This window comes from Diuraphis noxia, unplaced genomic scaffold (genome assembly GCF_037042655.1).
Source record: "Diuraphis noxia isolate RWA-SAM2 unplaced genomic scaffold, SU_Dnox_SAM2 contig0001, whole genome shotgun sequence".
NCBI lineage: Eukaryota > Metazoa > Arthropoda > Insecta > Hemiptera > Aphididae > Diuraphis > Diuraphis noxia.
In genome coordinates this window covers 15,588,471-15,613,363 of record NW_028301711.1, presented here as the reverse complement: position 1 = coordinate 15,613,363, position 24,893 = coordinate 15,588,471, and the positions used below count along the sequence as shown (strand labels likewise).

Below are 24,893 nucleotides of genomic sequence, written 5' to 3'. Positions count from 1 at the left end.
TTGCGCCATATATTAATTATTATATATCATCATATATTCATATCAATTATCAAAATTCAAAGTATATCCATTAACATAAAATATCAAATCAATTAATATTATATTATTTCACGCCACCAGCCCACCACTGCCTATAATATAGGAATATTGTGTTTCTGGTTTCACTAACTACTTATTAATTAAAACGGAATTTATTGTAAAAAAGAAACCAAAATACTATGTACAAATTTACTAAACAAAATATATTATCATATGAATATTGATTACCTGTTGGCGCCCACAGAAATTTTTCTAGGGGGGGGGGGCAATGTTAGGATTTGAGGATAAATATTATAATTTTACTAGGTGTTTTAAAATAATAACGTTTTTTATTATACTCGTATACAATGTATTATATTTTATTATATTACAAATTATTTTATATTTTAAATTTGTTGTATAGTATATAGTCATTTATCTTAAAACATTCAATTAAAAAAAATATTTTGAAAAAACCAGGGGGGGCAAATGCCCCAGCTTGCACCCCCCTGCGGGCACCTATGGTTGGCAGTTACTTGTTAGCTTATACATTTGAGTATTTGACATTACACAGGAGCGAGAGCTCGTCGAAAACAATAAATTGAATAAATAATTTGTGTGTGTCAGACAATTGTGTCTTTTCGATTTACGCTTTACTCTGCGGTATTTTCACCGTAAGGTCCGAATGGGTTTTACCGCCACGGTTTTTCTAACGAATCTAACTAATCGTCTAGTTATATGATTTTATTTATAAATAGGTAAATATTATAATAATATAATAATTATTACGACCATCTATATATTTTATTGACACACACAAATGCGGTGGTATGCTTCCATAGTTCCGTGTATTCTTTTTACATCAAAACCAGCGGTATCGATGCACTGTTATGTTATTCTTATATTCTACAAATATGACTAATATGAGACAATCGAAGATGCATCTTCAATTAAAATGACTTAGATAATGAATATTTCAAATTGTATAGATTATTAATGCGTTTTAAAAGATAAATAAATAAAAATAATTTTCAGTTTGGCGCCCCTCCGTGCTGGCGCCCTGGGCAGTCGCACAGGTCGCCCATAGCTTTCGCCGGCCCTGCGATCTGATAAAATACCTCCTGTAAACTGAGATTGATCATTTATAGCTGAAAAAAATAAAATTTTCATATTAACTATGCAAATCAATCAATAAATAATTATAATTGAGTTATATATTTGTAAAAATCATGGTTTCATGATTTATTCTTGGACCATCAATTGAAAAGTTTTATGAATATTACACTCTATGTATGTTGATAATATTAGTATTTAATATCTAAAAATGTTGAGATAACTACTTTTGGAAAAATAATGTTTCTTTTGATTGCAATTTGGTATTTTCATCAAATTTTTTTTTTTATAAATTAAGTTAATACAGAAACAAAATTTCAAAAACAATAGCAACCAGTTCAATTCACTATTCAGTTAAGGTTTGAATTTTTGGAAATATTTATAAAATGTTGTACCATGGTATTTAATTGGTAATTATAACATAATATAATATTTATCAATTTACCATCAACTTACAATTCCTGCGTTCAACATTCGCCATCCATGACACGGTTTTACGGTGATATGAAGCATAGTTTTCACTCAAAGTAAAATGTGGTGGCATCACAAATTTCTCTTCAAAATCAAAATTATAAGATTGAATGGTTTCTATAAGTAGTGGGTCGTAAATATCATTTTCTGAGCACATCAAGAGTGGAAATTTTTTTCTAGTTATCTTTCTGGCGATCGATGACACAAATCTGAAATAAAAAATATAAAATATCCATTTAGGTATTGTCTGTAAAAAGTATACTCATCGAAATATTCTAAATTGTACATGTAGCCGCAATCGGCTTTAATATTAATACGTTTTTGTATATTAAAACGCCTTTACGGCAGGAAGGCAGGCCACCCAAAATGCTGCACTACCAACCAGATAACTAATAAGGAATAGTGAAAAATAATAGTATAATATAGTATAGTATGTATAATAATAATTGAGTTTGCCAACAGTAGAGTGTATAATTAAACAAGTGTAAATAATGTAATATATATAATAATTGAGCTTATGACAATAGCAATGTATAAGTAATAAATAAATGTAAATAAGGTAAATAATAATATCAGGCCTCATAATGGCTCAGGTAGTAAGGAACAATATAATTTTAGTGAGAATAATTGGGTAAAGTAAAAGCCCGTCGGCTATACAAAAAAAAATCAAAACTATATAATACAACACAATTAATGGTCGACCAATTTTAATAATAACAAATAAAATGAACATTGCTATTATATCCTTAATTATAAATTATTATAATAACGGTATATATTGTTTAATTATAATATAATGTAACTAAAAAAGATTTTAGGAACCATGTTATAATGTTAAAAACTGCCTAACAGAAATTACAAAGATGGGTTTTAGTCAAATTCAATCAAAAGATCTTTAGTAGGTACTTCAAACAGGATGCATCTAAGATAGTAAGATAGGTACACTACGTTTAAATAAAAAAATTGAACCATGGATATGGATGAGCTGAGAAAACAATAACATTTTTGATAAAACTGCCGGAAGAAGTTCATTTATGAATAACGGACTGATGAATAAACCATATATAGGTAAAGTGGTAAAAATGTTATAACACGTTACGCGCGTGTTCGCGTAAACTGTACAATTTTAGTATGACATACGTTTGACGTGACTAGGTAGGTACGATGCTCATAATTCACTTCAAAACTGGACCATCGTAAAAAAACCTAAAACACACATAACACCACGTAGGCAATGTTCATCAATTTTCATAAGAGGTCGATTCACTCTAAATTTTAAACTAACGCTGTTACAGGCAATCAGCTGAGCGCGAATTTTATAGGTATGATACGCACTTGTAAGACGGAGACAACAGAATATGCCGAGGCCACTCTCACGCGGCCTATATTAAGGGCCGGCCGTAAGTTTTTTGACGCCCTAGGCAAATCTAATTTACGCTGCCCTACGCAATAGTTAATTTTTTTGGGGAGGAGGCGGTTGAATAAAACACGGAAATCCATTTTGAACTATGAACTCTTGTTTTATTTAAAAAAAAAAATGTTTTGACTGATCTCAGTTTTCTTTACGAAATATAAAATAATAATAAAATAAATGTTGGGTATGAAATAGGACGAGTAATATTTTTGACCATCGTTATATCACAGATCAACTTTAATCAAATTTAATTAAACATCAAAAAACATGTTAAATAAAATCAGGCTGCCTATTTCGACCCCCCCAAAAATTCGGTCAGTGGTTTTCGTACTCGCAGGCGCGGTTTCTCGTCAGTCGCCGCCGTTGGCCTGGCGGCGCGGTGGTTGCGCGGTACCGCCAGGCGGTCGTTCGGTTACTGTACGGCGGAGAGGTGGTCGCGGTGCGGAGGATCGTAGGCCGTACGGCGACGCGGTGCTCGGGCAAGAACAAGTGGAGAGGTACAGCGGTGCTCGGGCAAGAACTAGTGGCGTGGTACCGCGGTACGATCGGGCGGTTTTGAGGTAGCGGAGAGGTGGAGGGGTGCACGCCGTGTTGCGCGCCTAAAACGATGCTATCAGACATTAGACAACGACGTCAATAACAACTACATCACAAAAACAATATTTTCACATACGTCTGAGAATATTGTTATCTAGCGGCGCCGCCGGAAGTCTGCGTGTTATCGAATACTACACACACACACACACGGCGCGCGCGCGTTCTCATAATATTGTACTGTACAACAATTATTATTATTATTATTATTTTCCCAATGACTTGGGCAATTTTGAAAATGAAATCACGCAGTACGTATACGCGCCGCTAAACGTTATTAGTTTATTACAATATAGGCACGATGATAGGCGCAAATAACTAACATCGGAATCGAGCACCCAATAGATTTTTGAAGAAGCGAATCTGCGGGGGCTTTACCCCTCACATTTCTCATAATATTATGTCGACACTCCTCCTTATAACCATCAGATATTATGTTGGATGTAATAATTGTTTATGACGTTAAAATCGGTATATATATTTTATTCGATATTGAAAATATCTAAACGTAAAAATCAACTTAAATGCTGTCAATAATTAATAGACTTTAGGTTTTCCGAATCAAAATTATACGCAGTCGTAGCGAAGCCCTTCGACGAAGAGCAAAACAAACCGGTTTTTTATTTGGCCACCACTGGATGCGGCGGAACAGTGCTGGTCAATTGAAATTTGAAATATACACGTGCTGCCGCGTGCAACAGCGAGTGCGCGCGTCGACGGCTGGCTTCGAGTGGCTTGTCGTTGGCCGGGTACGGTGTGATGGTGCGGCGGTCGCGGTACGATCGGGCGGTCGTTCTGTTGCGGTACGGTGGAGTGGTGGTCGCGGTACGGGACGATCGGTTCTCGAACCGTACGGCGGAGCGGTGCACGCTGTACGACCGACCGGTCGTTTGGTTGGGGTGTGAGGTGGAGGGATGACGCCAATAATTTGCGCGCCGAATATTATAATATAATAATATTATGCTTGTAGAGAGGAGCGTTGTCAATAGCATTTGGGAATTATTATAGCCATCACACACACGCACGCACGCACACACACTTACACGCAAATTCACACACACACGCACGCGCGAACGCGCACACACACTCACACACACACATTTACACGCACTCACACTTACACGCACGCACACGCACATACGCACACACACGCGTGTAAAAAAATAACGTCAAGTTAAATAATTTGCATAGTACTCGCAGTCAATAACTTATTCTAATGTTAGGTTAGGTTAGGGTTAGGATAGTCGGTCGGCTCGGCGTGAGCACACATGCTCGGTCTGTTCGTGCTCAGGTGTGTGGATATATATATATATATTTAAACGAAAAAATGTGACATCGCACTAAATACCAACACAATAACATAATGAACACAAATTATTCCACTAATAAGTAATATTATTCATCGTACGGTATAAATTATGAAAATTGCTTTCAAACCAAAGTTAAATGTACGATATAGTTATATTTTGTATTATGATTAAAATTGTATAATTACTTCGATAATTCTTGAACGTCTGCCGCCGGTGAGTGGACTTCCACCTCCGGCAAGTGGAATTCCACCTTCGGTGAGTGGACTCCCGCCGCCGGTGGTTGAGTAGCAGACGCAGACGAAGTCGGGTTTGCTACACCACTCGGTCCGGGCACTGGTGACGCGTACACGGAGTTTGGCATTTCGAACGCTTTTTCAATCAAATCACCGTCCGGTGAGATCAAACGCGGCGAAAAATAATCGTTGACGAACGTTTTGGACCGTGTACGGTCAGGTGAAGGAGGGGCGATGAGGAACGGCCGAACGGACAACGGTGTATAATAGGCAGAGACGCGGAGAACCGATGACCGAGCAGGACGAGAGCGGTAGGACGAATGAGCAGCAACAGGCGCGGTACAAGAACGTTAGACGGACTCGGACGACGTCGTCCGCACGAGGGGAGAATATATTAATTATATTATAATTAATAATTGGATTGGATCTGATTGGACGAACCGTGCTCGATAAGTGCGCACCAGTGCAACCGATCCGGTGGAGGTGCTCTCGGGGGCGTGCTGCAGTGTGGGTAAACACGTTCGGCGTGTATGGTACACGAAATCCGAATAATTTTAACACCTGCAGTGTCACGTTTTACGAACCGTCACCCCCCCCCCCTCCACCCCTAGAGGGGTCACCTTTATATATTATAAAACATTTTATACTTAGAGACGCGGTTTAAGAATTGTTTTATAGGGAGGGAATATTGGGAAAATGGTATCGCGTCCACGCGAGTTTGTAGGGGACTTAGCCCTTCCCTTTTGAGGTTTCCGATATTTTTCTATTACCTGTGTATGCCGTACGAAGCCCCAAAAATGTTGAACGCTGATACATATACATAAAAACAAATTATGCACACCCGAAAGATTTGCTTACAGACTATATAGTCACTATAAAGATTAACGCAATATTATTATCTTTAACCAACTCTTATCTGATGATGACATTGTTTTCGACGACTTCAAAACAAAGTCAGGCCTGATCGTTTAAATTGTTTAAAATGTGAAAAGTTAATAGTTTCCTTTTTATTTTGCGGTGGTGGCCCATATTCATCAATAACTACATTAATATTTATCTTATTTTCACTTATTTTGCGCGTTGGACTCAAATATCATAAATGTAGTATAAATACCTATGAGATACCTATCTAAAGGGTAATCTTAACATTTGTAAAATAAGATTAATTACTTACAGAATTATAATTTGAGCGACTTAATTTATAAGGTATACAAAAATAAAATATAAACCGAAAATACATTGGCGTTCCTCATTAATCGTACTGTGCAAGGAGATAAATTAAAGGAAATTAGTGAGAGAAGTTAGAAAGACTCGTTTAGCCCATTTAGTTTATTACGTTGATATAAACCCGACGCCTGTAGAGAAGACAGCACTAGTTGATTTATGTCAATGGTTATTAAAAAAAAAAAAAAAAAGCGGGTAAGTCGTGGATGTCGCTCTGCTGTACAGTAGGTTACTGTAATGGGTGGGATTAAATTTGAATGCAATGATAGGTATCATTGTATACGAAAAACGATTCTGAACGGAGATGATTTGTCAGTTTAGGATATATTATATTTAAATATTGTCATATATTCTATTTTGAAACAAATATTTTATTTTTCAATTAAGACGCATTTTGCATAAGGCATGGTTAATCAATTAGTGTAGTTATCATGTAGTTATCATAATTCATAATACCTTATATATATATACGAATACCTGGTTTGGGGATAAATCGTTATCATTACGCGATTTCATAAAAATTTAAAACTTGAACGCTCAAAACATTTTTCCTATAATGACGCTTCAAATTTTTTGTATAGCTATTTGAATCAAAACTTGTGGAAAACTTGGTGTTAAATTTTATAATCTTAGATATAAATACAAACAATATTATGAATTTTGAACTACAAAATAATTTGCAAATATTCATGGTTTTGACAAATTTTTGTCAATATTTGAAATTCAAATGCTAATAAAAATTTAGTTTGAATTTCCGGTGGACATTTTTCTGTGATAAAGATTGACAAATTTGTTAGGAATCTTGTGTTAAATTTTCAAATCTTAGATTTAAAAAGAAAATTTTTTATGAATTTCTAGCTTATAATAATTTGCGAATTTTCGTGATTTTTACGTATGTTGTCAAAATTAAAATTTAAATGTTTGTAAAAAAAAAAATGTGACTATACATTTCTTGTATTTTTCAACTGCTATTGTAAAAATATTTTAGGAGCCTTGTATTAAATTTTCAAATCTTAGGTATAAAAGGAAAATTTTTTATGAATTTCTAGAATAAAATTATTTACGAATTTTCGTGATTTTTACGTATGTTGTCAAAATTAAAATTTGAATGCATGTAAAAAAAAAATTGTGGCTATATTTTTAACTGCTATTGCAAAACTATATTATGAGCCTTGTATTAAATTCTCAAATCTTAGAATTAAAAAGAAAAACTTTTATGAATTTTGATCTAAGATAATTTGAAAATTGCCGTAATTTTTACGTATTAAGTCAATATTTGAACTTCAAATACTAATAAAAAAAAATTGTGCCTATGTATTCATATAATTTTTTAATCACTATAATAATAACTTATGAGGAACTTTGTATTAAATTTTCAAGTATTTTTATAGGGCCAAAAAAATTTTATCGATACTTCAAAAAAAAATTTTCACACAAATTGAAAATTTCAGTCGTCTATAAATATCTCAAAAAAAGTCAAAATATTTTGAAAATTAAATCATGTAAAGAAAATGCCAATCTAAATAACTGGTAAAATTTTCAAGTATCTGCTACATATACTTTTTGAATAATAACAGATATTTAAATTCGTTTGAGGATAAATCGTTATCGTTACGCTATTTCGTAAAAATTTAAAATTCAAACGCACTTAAAATTTTTCCTATAATGTTGCTTCGAGTTTTCTCTATAGTTACTTGAAGGAAAACTTAGTGTTGTATTTTTAATCCTTAGTTATAAACACAAATATTTTTATGATTTTTCAACTTCAAAATTACATGCAAATTTTCGCGTTTTCGACAAATTTCGTAAAATTTTGAACTATAAACGCTTATTAAAAAAAATCGTGACTTACGATTTTTAATTTTTTTTAGCTACAATAAGAACAACTCATAAGGAACCTTCTATTAAATTTTCAAGTTTTTTTGGTCGTCCAACATTTTTTTACCGAAACTTCAAAAAAACATTCTCAAAAAAATCGAATATTTCAGTGGTCTATAAATAACTCAAAAAAAGTAGAAAATTTTTGAAAATTAAACTGTATATAGATATCACTAACATTAACATTTGGTGAAAATATCAAGTATTTACAGTGATTAGTTTTTGAATTAGAACCATATAAAAATATCGATTTGGTCGAGAACTGGTTTTGCGTAAAAATTCCCGTTTTTCTGTCATTTTTTTTTTGTTATTCTCGATTTTTTTGAAAACTGTTGGAAAATGTTTACTTTTGACTTCTATAATGCACCAAGGACCTTCAATTTTACATCGGAAACCACCCCCAAAGTTTGAAATCGAAGCATTATTTCGACTAGTAATGCTGTACACAGACACACAAAAAAAAAACATAAAAAAAAACACACATCATTGTAAAACCAATACATTCATCACTTCGTTCAGAATCTAAAAATGAATGAAAACAGTAAAGTAAATCACCAGTACACCACACTGACTAAGGCTAAAATAGAATCCAATACAGTTGTAACTCTTCGTTATCCGCTGAGATTACGTTCCAGAAAAGTTACGCAGATATAATATTGAAACGAGACCATAAAGCAATTTAAAAAAGGAGATTAGGTTTTATTTAATTTTAAAAATCACAATAAGGTTAATATTTTTTATAATAATTATATATTTGATTAATTATTATTTTTATCATACGTGATATATTAATTATCCATTATGCATACATTACGATTATGAATGATGAAAAAACCACTGAACAAATTAACGATATAGCTGATATAAGAAAAGAAAAGAAGTCGTGAATCATAATTTAATGCTCTTATCTATGCATTTAGTACATATAAACATATAGTTTACTTAACGATATAACAACAATTATTTACAATTTTCTAAAATATATTATCTGCAGAGTTCATATAACAACGATACAATGTTGACTCAACCGCAGTTAACGATGGATTATTGTATGATATGCTGTACTAAGTTTAAAATAAAATACATACCATAACGTTCATAACGTTTATTCTTAAATATTTAAATACGCGTGATACAATTCGACGATGTCAATATTGTGATTTTGGTTTTTTAATCTGAAAATATTTTGTTTCTATATTAAAAATGTATGGCCGTATACAGCCTGTTGGTCGCGGAGTTAAGTGGCGGCCTGGGTATGCTGCACTTGTAGCGTTTTCGATTTGATGCACTTTTTCCGGTATTCGTCAAATACGCCGAATTTGGGACACTACCAGTGTAGTGTACTGATGCATTTTAACAATCATTGACACCAATTTTTTTAGTTAATTTTAATTTTTATAATTTTAGCTTAGACAATTAATATAGTCAACAATTTATATAAATTATTTTATAAGCACGATATTTGTCCAAATTTTGATTTGTCTTCAAATAATATAAAATTAAATAATACCTAATAAATAATATAATGGTGTTCAAACATACCTATCACATAGATATTATATTAGATTAAAGCACATAAAAACCGATTCGTAGTTATAACAGAAATATTATCATAGACGTTTATGTGTATTTTTTACATATATTTAAAAATCGATTGGCGCAGTTAATGTTCACCTTTTTTTTAATGTAATTATCTTATAATCTGTCTTTCTTCACCAGCGATTTTCACCGCAATTGATAAATGTCCCCCCCCCCTTTTGCATTAAGTGCAAAAACGTATTCGAATTTACCAATGTTGAGTGAACTGGTGTGGTGTTTTGAAAAATATGATTTAGGTACACGGATAGCACTCGCTGCGCTCTTTATGCACCACCGATTTCGTGACTTCGCGAGGACATGTATAATGAGTGCATTTCATAAATATAGACCTTTTTTTCTACGGACACATAGCACACATTTTTATGTAATTTCCTACATTTATAGTATTGCTATTTATAATTTATATAATTTATAGCGATGTTTATTTCTTATCTGATTTTAAGAGGAAATAACGGCTACAAACATCATATGTCTATATATATATATACAATTGGTTTTAAATAAGTGATGAGTAGGCTGAATTGGCCAATAACAGAATTCACTGACGTGCTGTCTGTTATTATTATTTTTATTATTATTATTGGTATATTTTGGTGTATACATATTCATCGAACAATAACTACCCGGCTCGCTCTTTTCTCATTGCGACGGCGACTGCGCGGCGTATGAATATCATTCGGATTTATTATGTTATATATGTATACACGGATGGGAAGGCGAGCAGTTCCCAAGATCTGCAAAATAAATGTTTTCGGGGTTTTAAAAGAAAACAGAGGATCTTTCTCTCTCTCTCTCGCTCTTGCTGGAACAATCGATCGTTTCACGAGAATTTAGGTTCGACGATGCTTGCCCCGAGCAGGTATAAAGAGCCGTCGATGGGGTGGCTTCGTGGAATTCGTATACATGTATATACACAATACACATAATGTGTTTATCCTGAAACGACGAAGGGTCGTCCGCAGTTGTCAGATTTCGGCAAGAGAGGAGAACAAAGACCGACCGATTGCCGTCATCGTGGCACCGAAAAAGAATTTGAGGAAGGTCCCAAAACACCCTCACTGCACGTTCAAAGTATGTAACGCAGATGCATGGGGAGACGGGGCGGTCCACGAACAAAAATAATGTTGAATGTGGTCAAAAGACTGCACGAGAATCGAGTACAAATGTATAAAATAAGAACTACAAACACATTTTTAACGTTTTATATCGTATAATATTATTTTCTAAACTACGCAACAAGTGGTTCTCAATCGGTGTGTCTCAAAAAAAAAAAAATCATTAATTTATATTATACAATAATAATGTTCAAAGTGACATTATTATATTGTGCTGTAAGTCGTTATGACGTGTTGGTAAAAAAACACATCATAATAAAAACAATAGCGTTAAGAGTCTATTATTCTTAATTTACATGATGTAGGCATAATATATGTTCATAATAATTATTGGATTTAGTTGAATCAAAGTGTCGTCGTAAAAATAAAGATTGAAACCCGTTTCGATTAAGTGTTGTACACAGCAGAATAAGAAAATTATTTTAGTTATATTTTATCCAGCGACGCAGCGAGAGGTCGTAAAAAACAGATAACGCGCGATAGTCCATACAATATTCCTATATTTTTAGAAATAACTATTTAATTAATCAAAACTCCGATAAAGCCTTCCAAATAAATTGCATCGCGTTTTAATCATTTACAAGATTCTACATTATTCGTGTACAGACTCTGTCAATTTTGTAAATTATTAAACATTGTTAAACTAAAATAATATAATATGATATATGTAAAATATTATATACAATATATTATATATTATAATTTAATATGTTTTTAACTAAAATATGTTAAACATATTATTATCTATTATCGCCTAATAAAAAATTATATTACTGAGGCTACCTTTAATGTTATCGGTTTACTTTGGTTTCGGTATATAGTGCCTAATGATAAATTCTTAAAGTTGTAGACTAAATTATTACATGGTGCTAAAATGTTTGAAAAGACTGAAAGTCTATTGATTCTTAAGCCCGGTGAACATAAATCCGACGGACAAGATGATGCCGGTAAAAAAGTCCCACGAAAAATGTCCGATGTCGTAAATGTCCACAAACAAAAGTCTGGTTTATTTATTACATATATTTGTATTAATAAGTATTCATTTTTCAACTTAAATCAATATTATAGGTACCTACTTTTAAAAATTAAAATTTTTTGTCAATATAATGACCAATATAATATTACCATCATCATTATAAATTAAATGCGTCCATGTTTTGTATAAGTCCAAAGTGCACTGTGTACGACTAAAAGAGTTTAAATATGATTAGGTAGTCAAATTTAAAAATAAAATATTTAAATGTTCGATCATATATTACCCAATATATTATTTTTTTTTACTACCGAATCCCAACCTCTTCTGTTCTATATATCATATAAAAGTATAATATTACGTACATAAACATATAATTATTAACTTTCAATAAATATAAATAAACAAACTGGGCTTTTATTCGCGGACTTTATGACATAGGACTTTTTACCAGATTTTTTATCGCCGAACTTTTTTTCGTAGATTCAGTATTGCCATCTGCCAATAAAATATTCTCTCACCATCGCTACTTACCTATATCGTCTCTCATATTTTCGATGTTCTAATTAGGTATTTATTATTAAATAAATAATTGATTGAATTGTCGCGTTGATTTTTTTCCTAAAATAATAAATCGGATGTACCAAATTTTAATCATAAGTAATCATGGCGGGTTTATGGTTATAAATTAATAATATCGAATATACTCACGAAATAGGTATATTGTAGATGTTATAAATAGGTAGTAATGTTATGACTACGTTATTCAGAGAAGAAATGTATAACTATTTACTCAGTATCCTATACATGTTGTTTTTACAGGTACTCATAACCATTATTAATTAATAATTAATCATTTGTTATTATTATTCATTCATAGAATTACGACTGAACCGTATAATATTATGTAGAAGTAATAATTACAATTATATTCCAATATTGAATTTGAATATTATAATTTAGTCGTGGAATGGTAAATGCAGTTAAAAAAGCCAAACACTGCACTTCGCAATGTTATGCTCAATGTTATTTACTCAACTATACTCACTCGTTAATCTCTGTAATTCACGGAAAATATTACTATAGACAATAGTTTATAATAATGTTTAATTTATGAACATCTCTGTGACACCAGTAATTTACGTCCGCCCCCCTCGAGACTAAAATAATATACAGTCGCGGTTCTTGCAAATCTGTCTGGGCGCAACACTGTGCAGTGTTGTTGACTATTAGATAAACAAATACGCACAAATAATTTAATTATTTTGTTGAACTCCGTCATTGACTAATATACAATTAAAGCGTCAATAGGTACTTTTGCATTTATGATTTTATCGTTTTAATTTCAAATGCATACACCATAAATACAATATAAATAGAGGGATATGGTATGACGATCAGAATATCGAAAATACGAGATAAAACCAGAGTGGCGAAAGTATATACTTTCTTGGCGATGAGCGCCAACTAAAGCTGTACAGTTTTACGTGGCTTTTTTTTTTACACGAAACGACGAAGGAGCTTTATGCTATGATAATACGACTAATATCTAAAACTTCAATACTCTGAACAAATATCATTTCTGCAGTCTATAGTGTCTATATCGTATCAACAAGACTACAAGAGTATGGAACTATAGAATTTAGGCGATTGTAAACTGCACCTGTATACCTACTATAGATTGATAAAAAAGTTATGAAAACGTATAATGTGAAGTCTGCCAGTTTTAATTCCAAACCTGTAATGAGTGAATGGAAACTCCGCCAGTGTTTAAGTCGTCGTTTAAGTAATACTAAATAGTATATATCAACTAAATAAATTAAATAAAAATAAAAATTAAATTATACTCTGCAGGGGAAGTAAAACTTCTTTCATAAGTATTGGGTCCGTTAAATCATAAGTGAGATAGGGAAGGAGTGAAAAAAATCAGTACGAAAAACAAAGCATAAAATACACACTGAATAACATTTAACCATCCAAGCGATTTCTGTTGCAGTCATACACACGCATTCGTACACCGTTTCATTTTTCGTGACGTTTCATTCTTTCGTGGCGTTTGTATCACATAATTTTAGTATAGGTACAGTTCAAAATATTATAACACAACAGAGTATACCTATTAGTTATATAATTTACGATTATGACGATTATTTACTGTGATTTTTTGACGTGGTACACATTACAAATTTTGTAAGATTTTTTTTTTGATAATCATTATCATTATTATTTTTTTAAATTTCTGTATTTTTACACATACCTATACTATGAAGTATAATTTTACGAGGACGATTATCATTATACAAATTATTCATTTTTTTTTTTTTAAACATAATTATACCTAATATATTATATTAATTTTACACCAATTATTGTTAATTGATTTTCTGCGTTGACTGAGTTTATATGAACTAAATTTAAACCTGATGTTTTACTCTAAATAAACTAGTGACGGAGTTTATATACGCCCTAAGATTTTTACTTGTTACAGTTCTAGGTATATAGCAATTCGGTCGTTTAGGGTTCCCTAAAACTTTTTTTGATTTTTTCCGTTTTGAAAACAAATTTTGCGAAATTAGCGAGAGACGGGAACTTATTGTCACGCTACATAAACTTATCCGAGTCAGTCGAATGGGCTTGTTTTCAAGAACGGATGGAGATCAATTATTGAAATATTACTCAGGTGTCAGGTATATAATCGAATAATAAACAATATTATTGGTGTACTTAAATCAGTGGCCAAAACAAATTATATTTTAATCATTACGAGCACAAAACATGAACATCGTAATTTTGTTTCGCCCGTGTAACCATAATAATATTCCCTTATCGACTATTGCTCGAAAACCCATATATTAATTTATTATTATTATTATGTTTACGAGTAGTCCGCAGTGTTCATTTATTTCAACACCAATCCGATATATTTTTATACTAATGTTTTTGTACAATATGCTTCATGCTTGCCGTATTACTACTCCTGACACTATCGTTTTTAATAATCGAACACAGTCTAATTTTTTCAATCAATGTACCTAATTAATATAATATAACCCGGAGTTCAGAGAGTTCACTAGTCTACGTTTTCGTCGATAATCAGTATACATTTTTATATTATTAGTTATTACTGTTATTAGTGTTATTACTTATTAGTATAGTTGATGCTCACAAGTATAATATATAACAATCAGTTCTCCGCTTTGCACTCCGCTATTATACCGAAATCAACTAATTACAAATATTGATAATATTTTTTTTTTACATTAATTAAGGCATTCGTTACCAATTCCAGTGCTTCCTAAACTGGCCCACTCCTCGGAAATTTGAAAATAAACCATCATTGTATACAATTTATTGTAATAATTATTGTTTAATTTCGAATATAAATAAATAATAATTTTATGTACACTAAATATTATATTATTTTAAATGATAATGTGTGTCTATTATAATTATTTACGTATTGTTACAATATTTACCACAAATTATGCAGCAGCTAATAAAGCCCCGTACAATGATCGCGAGGATTCAGTGGCGTGCACATATTATCATTTTTTTTGATAGAGTGAGGGTGTAAAAAGTTTTGAGCATTTCCCAAATGGGTAATTTAAGAAATCGAACTAGGTAAAAAAGCTTAAACATTGAATGCAAAGGTCCTCATGAAATACTTTAATTTCTGTTTAAAAATATTAAAAATACCTACATGAGCACGATTATTTTTCATACCCATTTCATAATGCATTAGGCAAAATTTTGATAAAATTCTTAAAAATCCTAAAAATGTTCAAACTATTTTTTATTACTTTCCATACCTAACATCAGAAGTTTTAATTGAAGTTTCCCCACTCATTTTTTTACCTTAAACAGTTTAGTTATTCACGATATATTATCGATTTTTATAAATTTAATTTTTAATTATTAAATTTGACTATTGAGTGTTTTTTACACTTTATAGTTTATAGGACACAACGTCTCCGCTCAGAATTGTTTTTTTGAATGCATTGATTTCAAATATAACACATCCATTACAATTATAATATATGCTCAGCATATAATACTGTATAGCAAAATAATGGTATCCACTTGTTCACCTTTTTTGCTATTTATAATTTATATGTTATACATTATGAGCACATTTTAGTTTAAACCATACGTCCATACAGAGGATTTAAAAAAAAAATAAAATCCATTTAACCTAACGAAAGAGAGCACCATGGACAAACAGTTTGGGAACCACAGCTTGTATTTATATCGCTTATTTTGTGTTATATTTTATTTTACATTTACTCAGATTTCAGATAATATTGAACCAAGACGCGAGTGTGAGCGAGTATAGAGGTCGTCCGATTTGTTTTCTCGTCGTTCGATTTATATTATTTTTTTTTTTCCTAATAAATTATGTGGGCATAAGACGTATATAAGCACACAGAAATACTATTATATTTTATTCCGTAGGCATTTCGGTGTATACAGATGACGTTTTAGAAAAAAAAAAAAAAGGTATAACATGTTGCTGTAGGATCGACAACACACACATTGTCATTATTCCATCGCACCACCGCCCCATCACCGCTTGTTTTGGCTTACGGTGTTGTACAAAGGGAACCGTTGTAGCCCCGCTTCTACCATCACCGGCACACCCTCCAAATGTAACCTTCTACACAGACTTCTCCGAGTAAACAAAATAATATTATGTGTTTTATTAGGTATGTGCACTATACGTTTTATGCGCCCGTCGTCTCACGAACCCCGCCGCGTTACGAGTTTTACGACTAACGACTGTAATTAATTCTGTTTGATAGGTAAAATAATCTTATACATAGGTAGGAGGTTTCTAATGTATTATAAACTAAAACAGAAACGACGTATAACCGCCGCGCAGCATCAATATTTTACGGGATGAATTAACATTCAGTCGAAACTCGTAATGTCGACTATCGGTCCAGACATCATCTGTTACCTATTACCATCAACAGACCCGAAATTTTGATCAACCGAGATACCGAATTAATAGCAGATCTCTCTCGCTCTCTCTCTCTCTCTCTCTCTCTATATATATATATATATATATATATATATATATATTATATTAACGTGCGCCCGTCGACCGAAATCGTCCGAGTCGGTTGTCGCCCCGCCGAACATAAATAATTATTACAATTTACGACTATTATCTCGTGTTCACGATAAAATAATGGTGTTTAAATAAAACACAAACGGCTAGAATATGTTTTGTCTGGGTCAAAGTGAATTCATATTATATATAGACAAACACAAATAATATTTTAATAAAACATTATTGATTAGTTTGCGATTTTTTGCTTTAAAATATATAACATTAAAACAATGCAATAAATTAAAATTTAATCGAAATTAAATTAACTTCCAGAACTTAGTTAAAGTTATTTTAACGCTTTTTTTTTTTTAATATGGAACCAACATAAGACTCAAGAATGCTCATTATTGCTGTTTCGAGTTTAGTGTAATATATATTTCATAGTCAGTACCTAAGAGTTTACTTAATCTAGAGAATTTTTCAAGTATACAAAACATTTTAATTTTAATTAAATCCGTATACATGACAACTTTTTTTTTTTTGAACAACGTATTACAAATCAATCGAAATAAATATCTATCTATCTTTATTGTGTAATAATTATTTTAGTGTACAATGTATTCAAGGAGAACAAATATAGAAGCCTCCTCCTCGTGCAGGTGCTCTTTGGGTTACCTATGCTAAAGGCGCGATTTCAGTTTTTGACTAGGAGGAGTTTTACATATTCAAATGTAACAGACTCTTAGGACTTTAAACATAATACATTTAAATACATTTACATTATAATATTTTTTTTCACTGACTTTTTAACATTTAAAATACACACTGATGTTATAATTCATCTACCTATCAGTTATTACTTAAATAAAAAATATTTAACAAATTGCAATATTTTGAAACTTATTTATATTATATTATAATTTATAAAAACTATCGATTAAAAATCGAAAAAACACACGAAAAATGAATGTTCGTTTATACTCAGAATTCAAAAAATAATATCTTCAAACAACGTTGAATAAATTATTAAGATTAAATAACTTATGAAGGTTTTAATACTTCAATTAAAATATGAATTTTTAGATGGGCTAATTTTAAAATTGGAGGGAGGTAAGCCTCTTAAAGTCTCCCTCTAAAATCGTAGTCGTGCTAAATGGTTTCTAAAATGTTGAACTTGAACCTGGGTGAAAAAAGTGGCGCCTAATTTTGACAGCTGATTGCTAATTTGAATTAGTTATTACGTTTATTATTATTTGAGATCGAACAGTCCAATTTTATCTCAATTTTGTTCACCAACTCCTGTAAACTTAATTTTCAAATTTCAAATATTTATAAATTTATGAAATTTCTCCTTTTGATTATTTGGAATTGAAATCACTCATCTTAAAATATAGTATTGGTGATATCAAGTAGATATAACTATAGTGAACTCGGAAGTATTATCGTACTTTTGTAACAATCGGTGTGTACTCGAAACAACATATATTTGTTGAAAAGTGTCATGTCAAGTGCATAAAAAAAATGCATCGAAATCTTGGCCCTACCAATAATTCTTTACTACTCACATGAATGCATTTTAAATATAACCTATATTAAACTCCTAAAATATACCTACACTATAACCAACTCTGCTATTTATAAGCAATACCTACTGTATTTTTTAGCATATATGTAATGAATTTCGTATTTGTGTAATAATATTTCTATCGAATTTTTTTCTGAAACAAATGTCTACCTGCACCTACTTATTTTGCAGTGATTTAATAATTTATTAAAATTATAGGATTGTAGGTTATTTACGATGATTAAATGTTTAAGATAACAGCAAATTTACTCTCAGCAGATCACGTTTTAATTTAAAAATAGTAATAGCAAAACTAAACATGTGTATAATATTTCCATTACTAGGAATTTCCTATTATATTTATAAATAAAAAAAAAAGCGGGAAAGTCGTGGATGTCGCTCTGCTGTACAGTAGGTTACTGTAATGGATGGGATTAAATATGAATGCAATGATAGGTATCATTGTATACGAAAAACGATTCTGAACGGAGATGATTTGTCAGTCTAGGATATATTATATTTAAATATAGTCATATATTCTATTTTGAAACAAATACATTATTTTTCAATTAGGACGCATTTTGAATAAGGCATGGTTAATCAATTTTCCCAAAAACATTGCATGTAGTTATCATAATTCATAATACTTTATAATATTAAGTTTATATTATCATAGATATACATATACCTGGTTTGAGGATAAATCGTTATCATTACGCGATTTCATAAAAATTTAAAACTCAAACGCTCAAAACATTTTTCCTATAATGACGCTTCAAATTTTCTTTATAGCTAATTGAAGCAAAACTTATGGAAAACTTAATGTTACATTTTATAACCTTAGATATAAATACAAACAATATTATGAGTTTTGAACTACAAAATAATTTGCAAATATTCATGGTTTTGACGAATTTTTGTCAATATTTGAAATTCAAATGCTAATAAAAATTTAATTTGAATTTCCGGAGGACATTTTTTTTGTGATAAAGATTGACAAATTTTTAAGGAATCTTGTATTAAATTTTCAAATCTTAGATTTAAAAAGAAAATTTTTTATGAATTTCTAGCTTAAAACAATTTGCGAATTTTTATGATTATTACGTATTTTGTCAAAATTCAAATTTTGAATGTTTATAAATACAAATTGTGACTATGAATTTAATTTATTTTTCAACTGCTATTGTAACAATATATTAAGAGCCTTGTATTAAATCTTTAATATTTTCTACCCAAAAAATAAATTTTTATCGATATTAATTTTAAAAAATACAAATAATTATCGAAAATTGCATATACATGTGAATAGTACAACATAAAGTCAAACATTTTTGAAAATTTCATGGTGGATAGAATATACTTATAAAAACATTCGGTGAAAATTTCATGTATCAATGGTCATTTGTTTTAAAGTTACATCAATAATCAAAATCGATTTTGTCGAAAACTTATTGTGCGTAAAATTTCCCGTTTTTCCCTTAATTTTTAGTTTGTTTATCCCGATTATTTAGAAAAATATACTTTTGACCACCAAAGTACCAACTAGATTCACTTTCTGATCGAATAAGGACTGAATTCAAAAATCGAAGCACTTTTACTGCCCCAAAACGAGATGGCAGACAAAAAAAAAAATATTTATGGTTTTGACGAATTTTTGTCAATATTTGAACTTCAAATGTTAATCAAAAAAAAATGTGCCTATGTATTCTTATAATTTTTTAATCACTATAAGAATAACTTATGAGAAACTTTGTATTAAAATTTCAAGTATTTTAATTGGGCCAAACAAAATTTATCGACACTTCAAAAAAAATTTTCAGTAAAATTGAAAATTTTAGTTGTCTATAAATATCTCAAAAAAAATCAAAATATTTTGAAAATTAAATCATGTAAAGAAAATGCTAATCTTAATAACTGGTAAAATATTCAAGTATCTACAACATAAACTTTTTAAGTAAAAACTTGGTGTTAAATTTTATAACCTTAGATATAAATACAAACAATATTATGAATTTTAAACTACAAAATATAATTTGTAAATATTCATGATTTTGACAAATTTTTGTCAATATTTGAAATTCAAATGCTAATAAAAATTTAATTTGAATTTCCGGTGGACATTTTTTTTGTGATAAAGATTGAAAAACTTGTAAGGAGCCTTGTATTAAATGTTCAAATCTTAGGTATAAAAGGAAATTTTTTTATGAATTTCTAGAATAAAATAATTTACGAATTTTCGTGATTTTTACATATGTTTTCAAAATTAAAATTTGAATGCATGTAAAAAAAAAATGTAGCTATATATTTCTTTTATTTTTCGACTGCTATTGCAAAACTATATTATGAGCCTTGTATTAAATTCTTAAATCTTAGAATTAAAAAGAAAAACTTTTATGAATTTCGATCTGATAATTTGAAAATTGCCGTAATTTTTACGTATTAAGTCAATATTTGAACTTCAAATACTAATAAAAAAAAATTGTGCATATGTATTCATATAATTTTTTAATTACTATAATAATAACTTATGAGGAACTTTGTATTAAATTTTCAAGTATTTTGATAGGGCCAAAAAATTTTTATCGACACTTCAAAAAACAATTTTCAGACAAATTGAAAATTTCAGTCGTCTATAAATATCTCAAAAAAAGTCAAAATATTTTGAAAATTATATCATGTAAAGAAAATGCCAATCTAAATAACTGATAAAATTTTCACGTATCTACGACTTATACTTTTTGAATAATAACAAATATTTAAAATCGTTTGAGGATAAATCGTTATCGTTACGCTATTTCGTAAAAATTTAAAATTCAAAAGCACTTATAATTTTTCCTATAATGATGCTTCGAGTTTTCTCTTTAGCTACTTAATGGAAAACTTATGGAAAACTTAGTTTTGTATTTTTAATCCTTAGTTATAAACGCAAAAAATTTATGATTTTTCAACTTCAAAATTACTTGCAAATTTTCGCGTTTTCGACAGATTTCGTAAAATTTTGAACTGTAAACGCTTATTAAAAAAAATTGTGCCTATGTATTCTTATAATTTTTTTATCACTATAAGAATAACCTATGAGGAACTTTGTATTAAATTTTCAAGTATTTTGATAGAGCCAAAAAGTTTTTATCGACACTTCAAAAAAAAATTTTCAAACAAATTGAAAATTTCAGTCGTCTATTAATATCTCAAAAAAAGTCAAAATATTTTGAAAATTAAACTGTATATAGATAGCACTACCATAAACATTTGGTGAAAATTTCAAGTATTTACAGTGATTAGATACAGAGTTTTTGAATTACAACCATATAAAAAAATTGATTTGGTCGAAAACTGATTTTGCGTAAAAATTCCCGTTTTTCTGTCTTTTACATCGGAAACCACCCCCAAAGTTTGAAATCGAAGCATTATTTCGACTAGTTATGCTGTACACAGACACACAAAAAAAAACACACATCATTGTAAAATCAATACATTCATCACTTCGTTCAGAATCTAAAAGGCGGGTAAGTCGTGGATGTCGCTCTGCTGTACAGTAGGCTACAAGTGGGTTACTGTAATGGATGGAATTAAATTTGAATCTAATGATATTATATCATTGTATACGAAAAACGATTCTGGTCGAAGACGGTTTATCTGTCTAGGATATATTATAGATTATTAAAAATTTTCAAATCTTAGATTTAAATAGAAACATTTTTATGAATTTCTTGTTTAAAATAATCTTCGTGATTTTCGTGATTTTTACATATGTTGTCCAAATTCAAACTTTGAATGGCTTGTAAAAAAAAATTGTGCCAATATATTTCTTTTATTTTTCACCTGCTATTGTAAAAATATGTTAGGAGCCTTAAATAAAATTTTAAATTCTTAGATATAAAAGGAAATTTTTTAATGAATTTCTAGCATAAAATAATTTTCAAATTTTCATGATTTTTATGTATGTTGTCGAAGTTCAAAATTTGAATGCTTGTAAAAATAAATTGTGACTGTGAATTTATTTTATTTTTCAACTGCTATTGTTAAAATCTGTTAGATAATTTGAACATTGCCGTAATTTTTATGTATTTAGTCAAAATTTGAACTTGATTTAAACGTGATGACAGACACAAAAAAAAAACACACACATCATGGTAATATCAATACATTCATCGCTCCGCTCAGAATCTAAAAATGTAAAAAAGTTCCCTAGGTAATTGTATTTTTTTCATTTTTAATGCAATTTTTTCATTAATATATATTAATGAAAAAATTATATGTTATATACTAATTAAACCTTAAAAAAAGATTATAAATGTTTTAATGAAAAATATTCTGAATATAAAATATTTTGAATGAAAAATCACGTTTTTCATTTTTGGTTACAAATGTCATATTTATAGACGGTGACGAAATCTCATATTGCCCGCCTTACTACAAGACACAAGAGCAGGCCCTTCAATTAAGAGGACGTTCCAGCATTATGGCATTCGTTGTCTCTTGCAGTCTTACAAGCGCGTAACATAGCAAATTTACGCTTAGAAAATTACGTTTTAGTTTAAAAATTAAAGTGAATTGACTTCTCTTAAAATTTATAGGTAAGAACATTATCTGCGTTTGTTTGTTGATTTTTTAGGATAGTTCAGTTTTTATGTGTGCTATGAATATTTATATTCTATAATATATATTACAACATTTAAAGATAAGAGCGTTATCTGTGTTCGTGTGTCGGGATTTAACGATGGTTCAATTTTTTAACAAATTTTGAGTATATATTATGTAATATAAATATTCATAACACACATAAAAACTGAACTATCCTAAAAAACCAACAAACAAACACAGATAATGTTCTTACCTTTAAATTTTATGAGAGGTAAATTAACTTTGATTGTTAAATTACGACGGAGGTCGGAGACAACACTAGCGGGTATTACCTACGCCCTCTTAAAATAGTTATGCATCATGATTTAATGAATTTAATCTTTATGACAAATGCCTATAATTTTCACTTTGCAGTAGGTACCTACTCTAATATTTCTACAAGATGATGACGATAGTTAGACATTTTTGATAACAAAATGGATGGTCACAAACGGTGTAAGCATAAATAAATGAATATAATATAACATATGTAGGTATTCGGGTATTCCTCAGAAAGAAACGTTTCTCCAGCCCTCTTATATTTTTATACTTATTTTATTGAAAATAGACCCACACAAATCCATACAAATTCCATACTATAAATACCTATGAAAAAATAATATTAAAAATCGTTCAGGGGAGAGGGGCTGGAGAAACGTACGTTCCGTGAGCTAGATTTCGTGTTTGACGTCTGAAAGAGACGTATATAATCACTCGTTTTGATAGGACTTCTCGGTTGAATGGGAGTTGCAAATCTCCATCTCCAGAAAACGTCGTTGTACCTACATACCTATAATCGTCAGGAAGCGGTTTATGACCTCGGCCGGTTATACTAGCAATAAATTAACAAAGTTGTTCGCAACAGTCATGGCGGCAATATAGTAGATCCACCTCCATTTCTGCGGTTTTCAAAGCTAATATGTTTGTGGGTGTGCAAGCGGTTTATTGTTTCGATCAAAATGTACCAATCCTATGTCAATCAAACCAACCTAGTTATATAGTGGGCGGTGAATTTATGATGGACATATATTTAATTACCTAAAATAGGTAGATACCTCTGGGTGCACATGGACATGACACGCGTTTGGGTTCAATTTAACTAAATGTGAATGTCCGCAATTGGTGAATGCTGACAGTCACCAGGTTAATGTTAACATATTATACACTTAAGAAATTGATGAATGTCGAAAAATTAAAATAATACAGACATTTACTAGTGCATGTTGTCATTTACTTTAGGATTTTGGTCAATTTTGACATACACAGCGAGGATTTGGTTAATGTTGACATGGGTAGGTACGTATTCACGCGTACTTATAATATTATAGTTTTATAGTACTATAGTTGAAAGTTGAATATATCATATATGTATTATAAAATAGAAACAACTTAATTGAATCAAAAAATTATTACTATTATTAAACAATAATCAATATTATGCTATATTATATTTGACATTTGTATTATTATAAGGTATTTAAATTATGATAATTTTATATTATTACTTATTACAGCATGACAAACTGTCATGACAATATGTATACTACATAAAATGCCAACATTTTTACAGCCACACTTTTTTGTAGTACACTTTGTTTTACAGTTATATCTTGTATATCCTTGCTCACCAATTAATGAATTTGATGTAGAAGCTTCCCTTAAGGAAATTTGTTGATTCCTTTGTACATCAGTGAATGATATTAAATTATTA

At 30.2% G+C, this 24,893-nt stretch overlaps 1 protein-coding gene across 1 annotated transcript; it reads right to left on the bottom strand.

Moving 5' to 3' along the window:
• Positions 1–992: 992 nt before the first annotated feature.
• On the bottom strand, positions 993–24,893 carry LOC149059921 (uncharacterized). The gene is made up of 3 exons (XM_089216247.1): positions 24,811–24,893; positions 1,588–1,811; positions 993–1,166 (listed from the first exon to the last, which is right to left on the bottom strand). The coding sequence occupies exons 2-3, from the start codon at positions 1,757–1,759 to the stop codon at positions 1,012–1,014; spliced, it is 327 nt and encodes a 108-aa protein (XP_089072373.1). The 5' UTR covers positions 1,760–1,811; positions 24,811–24,893; the 3' UTR covers positions 993–1,011.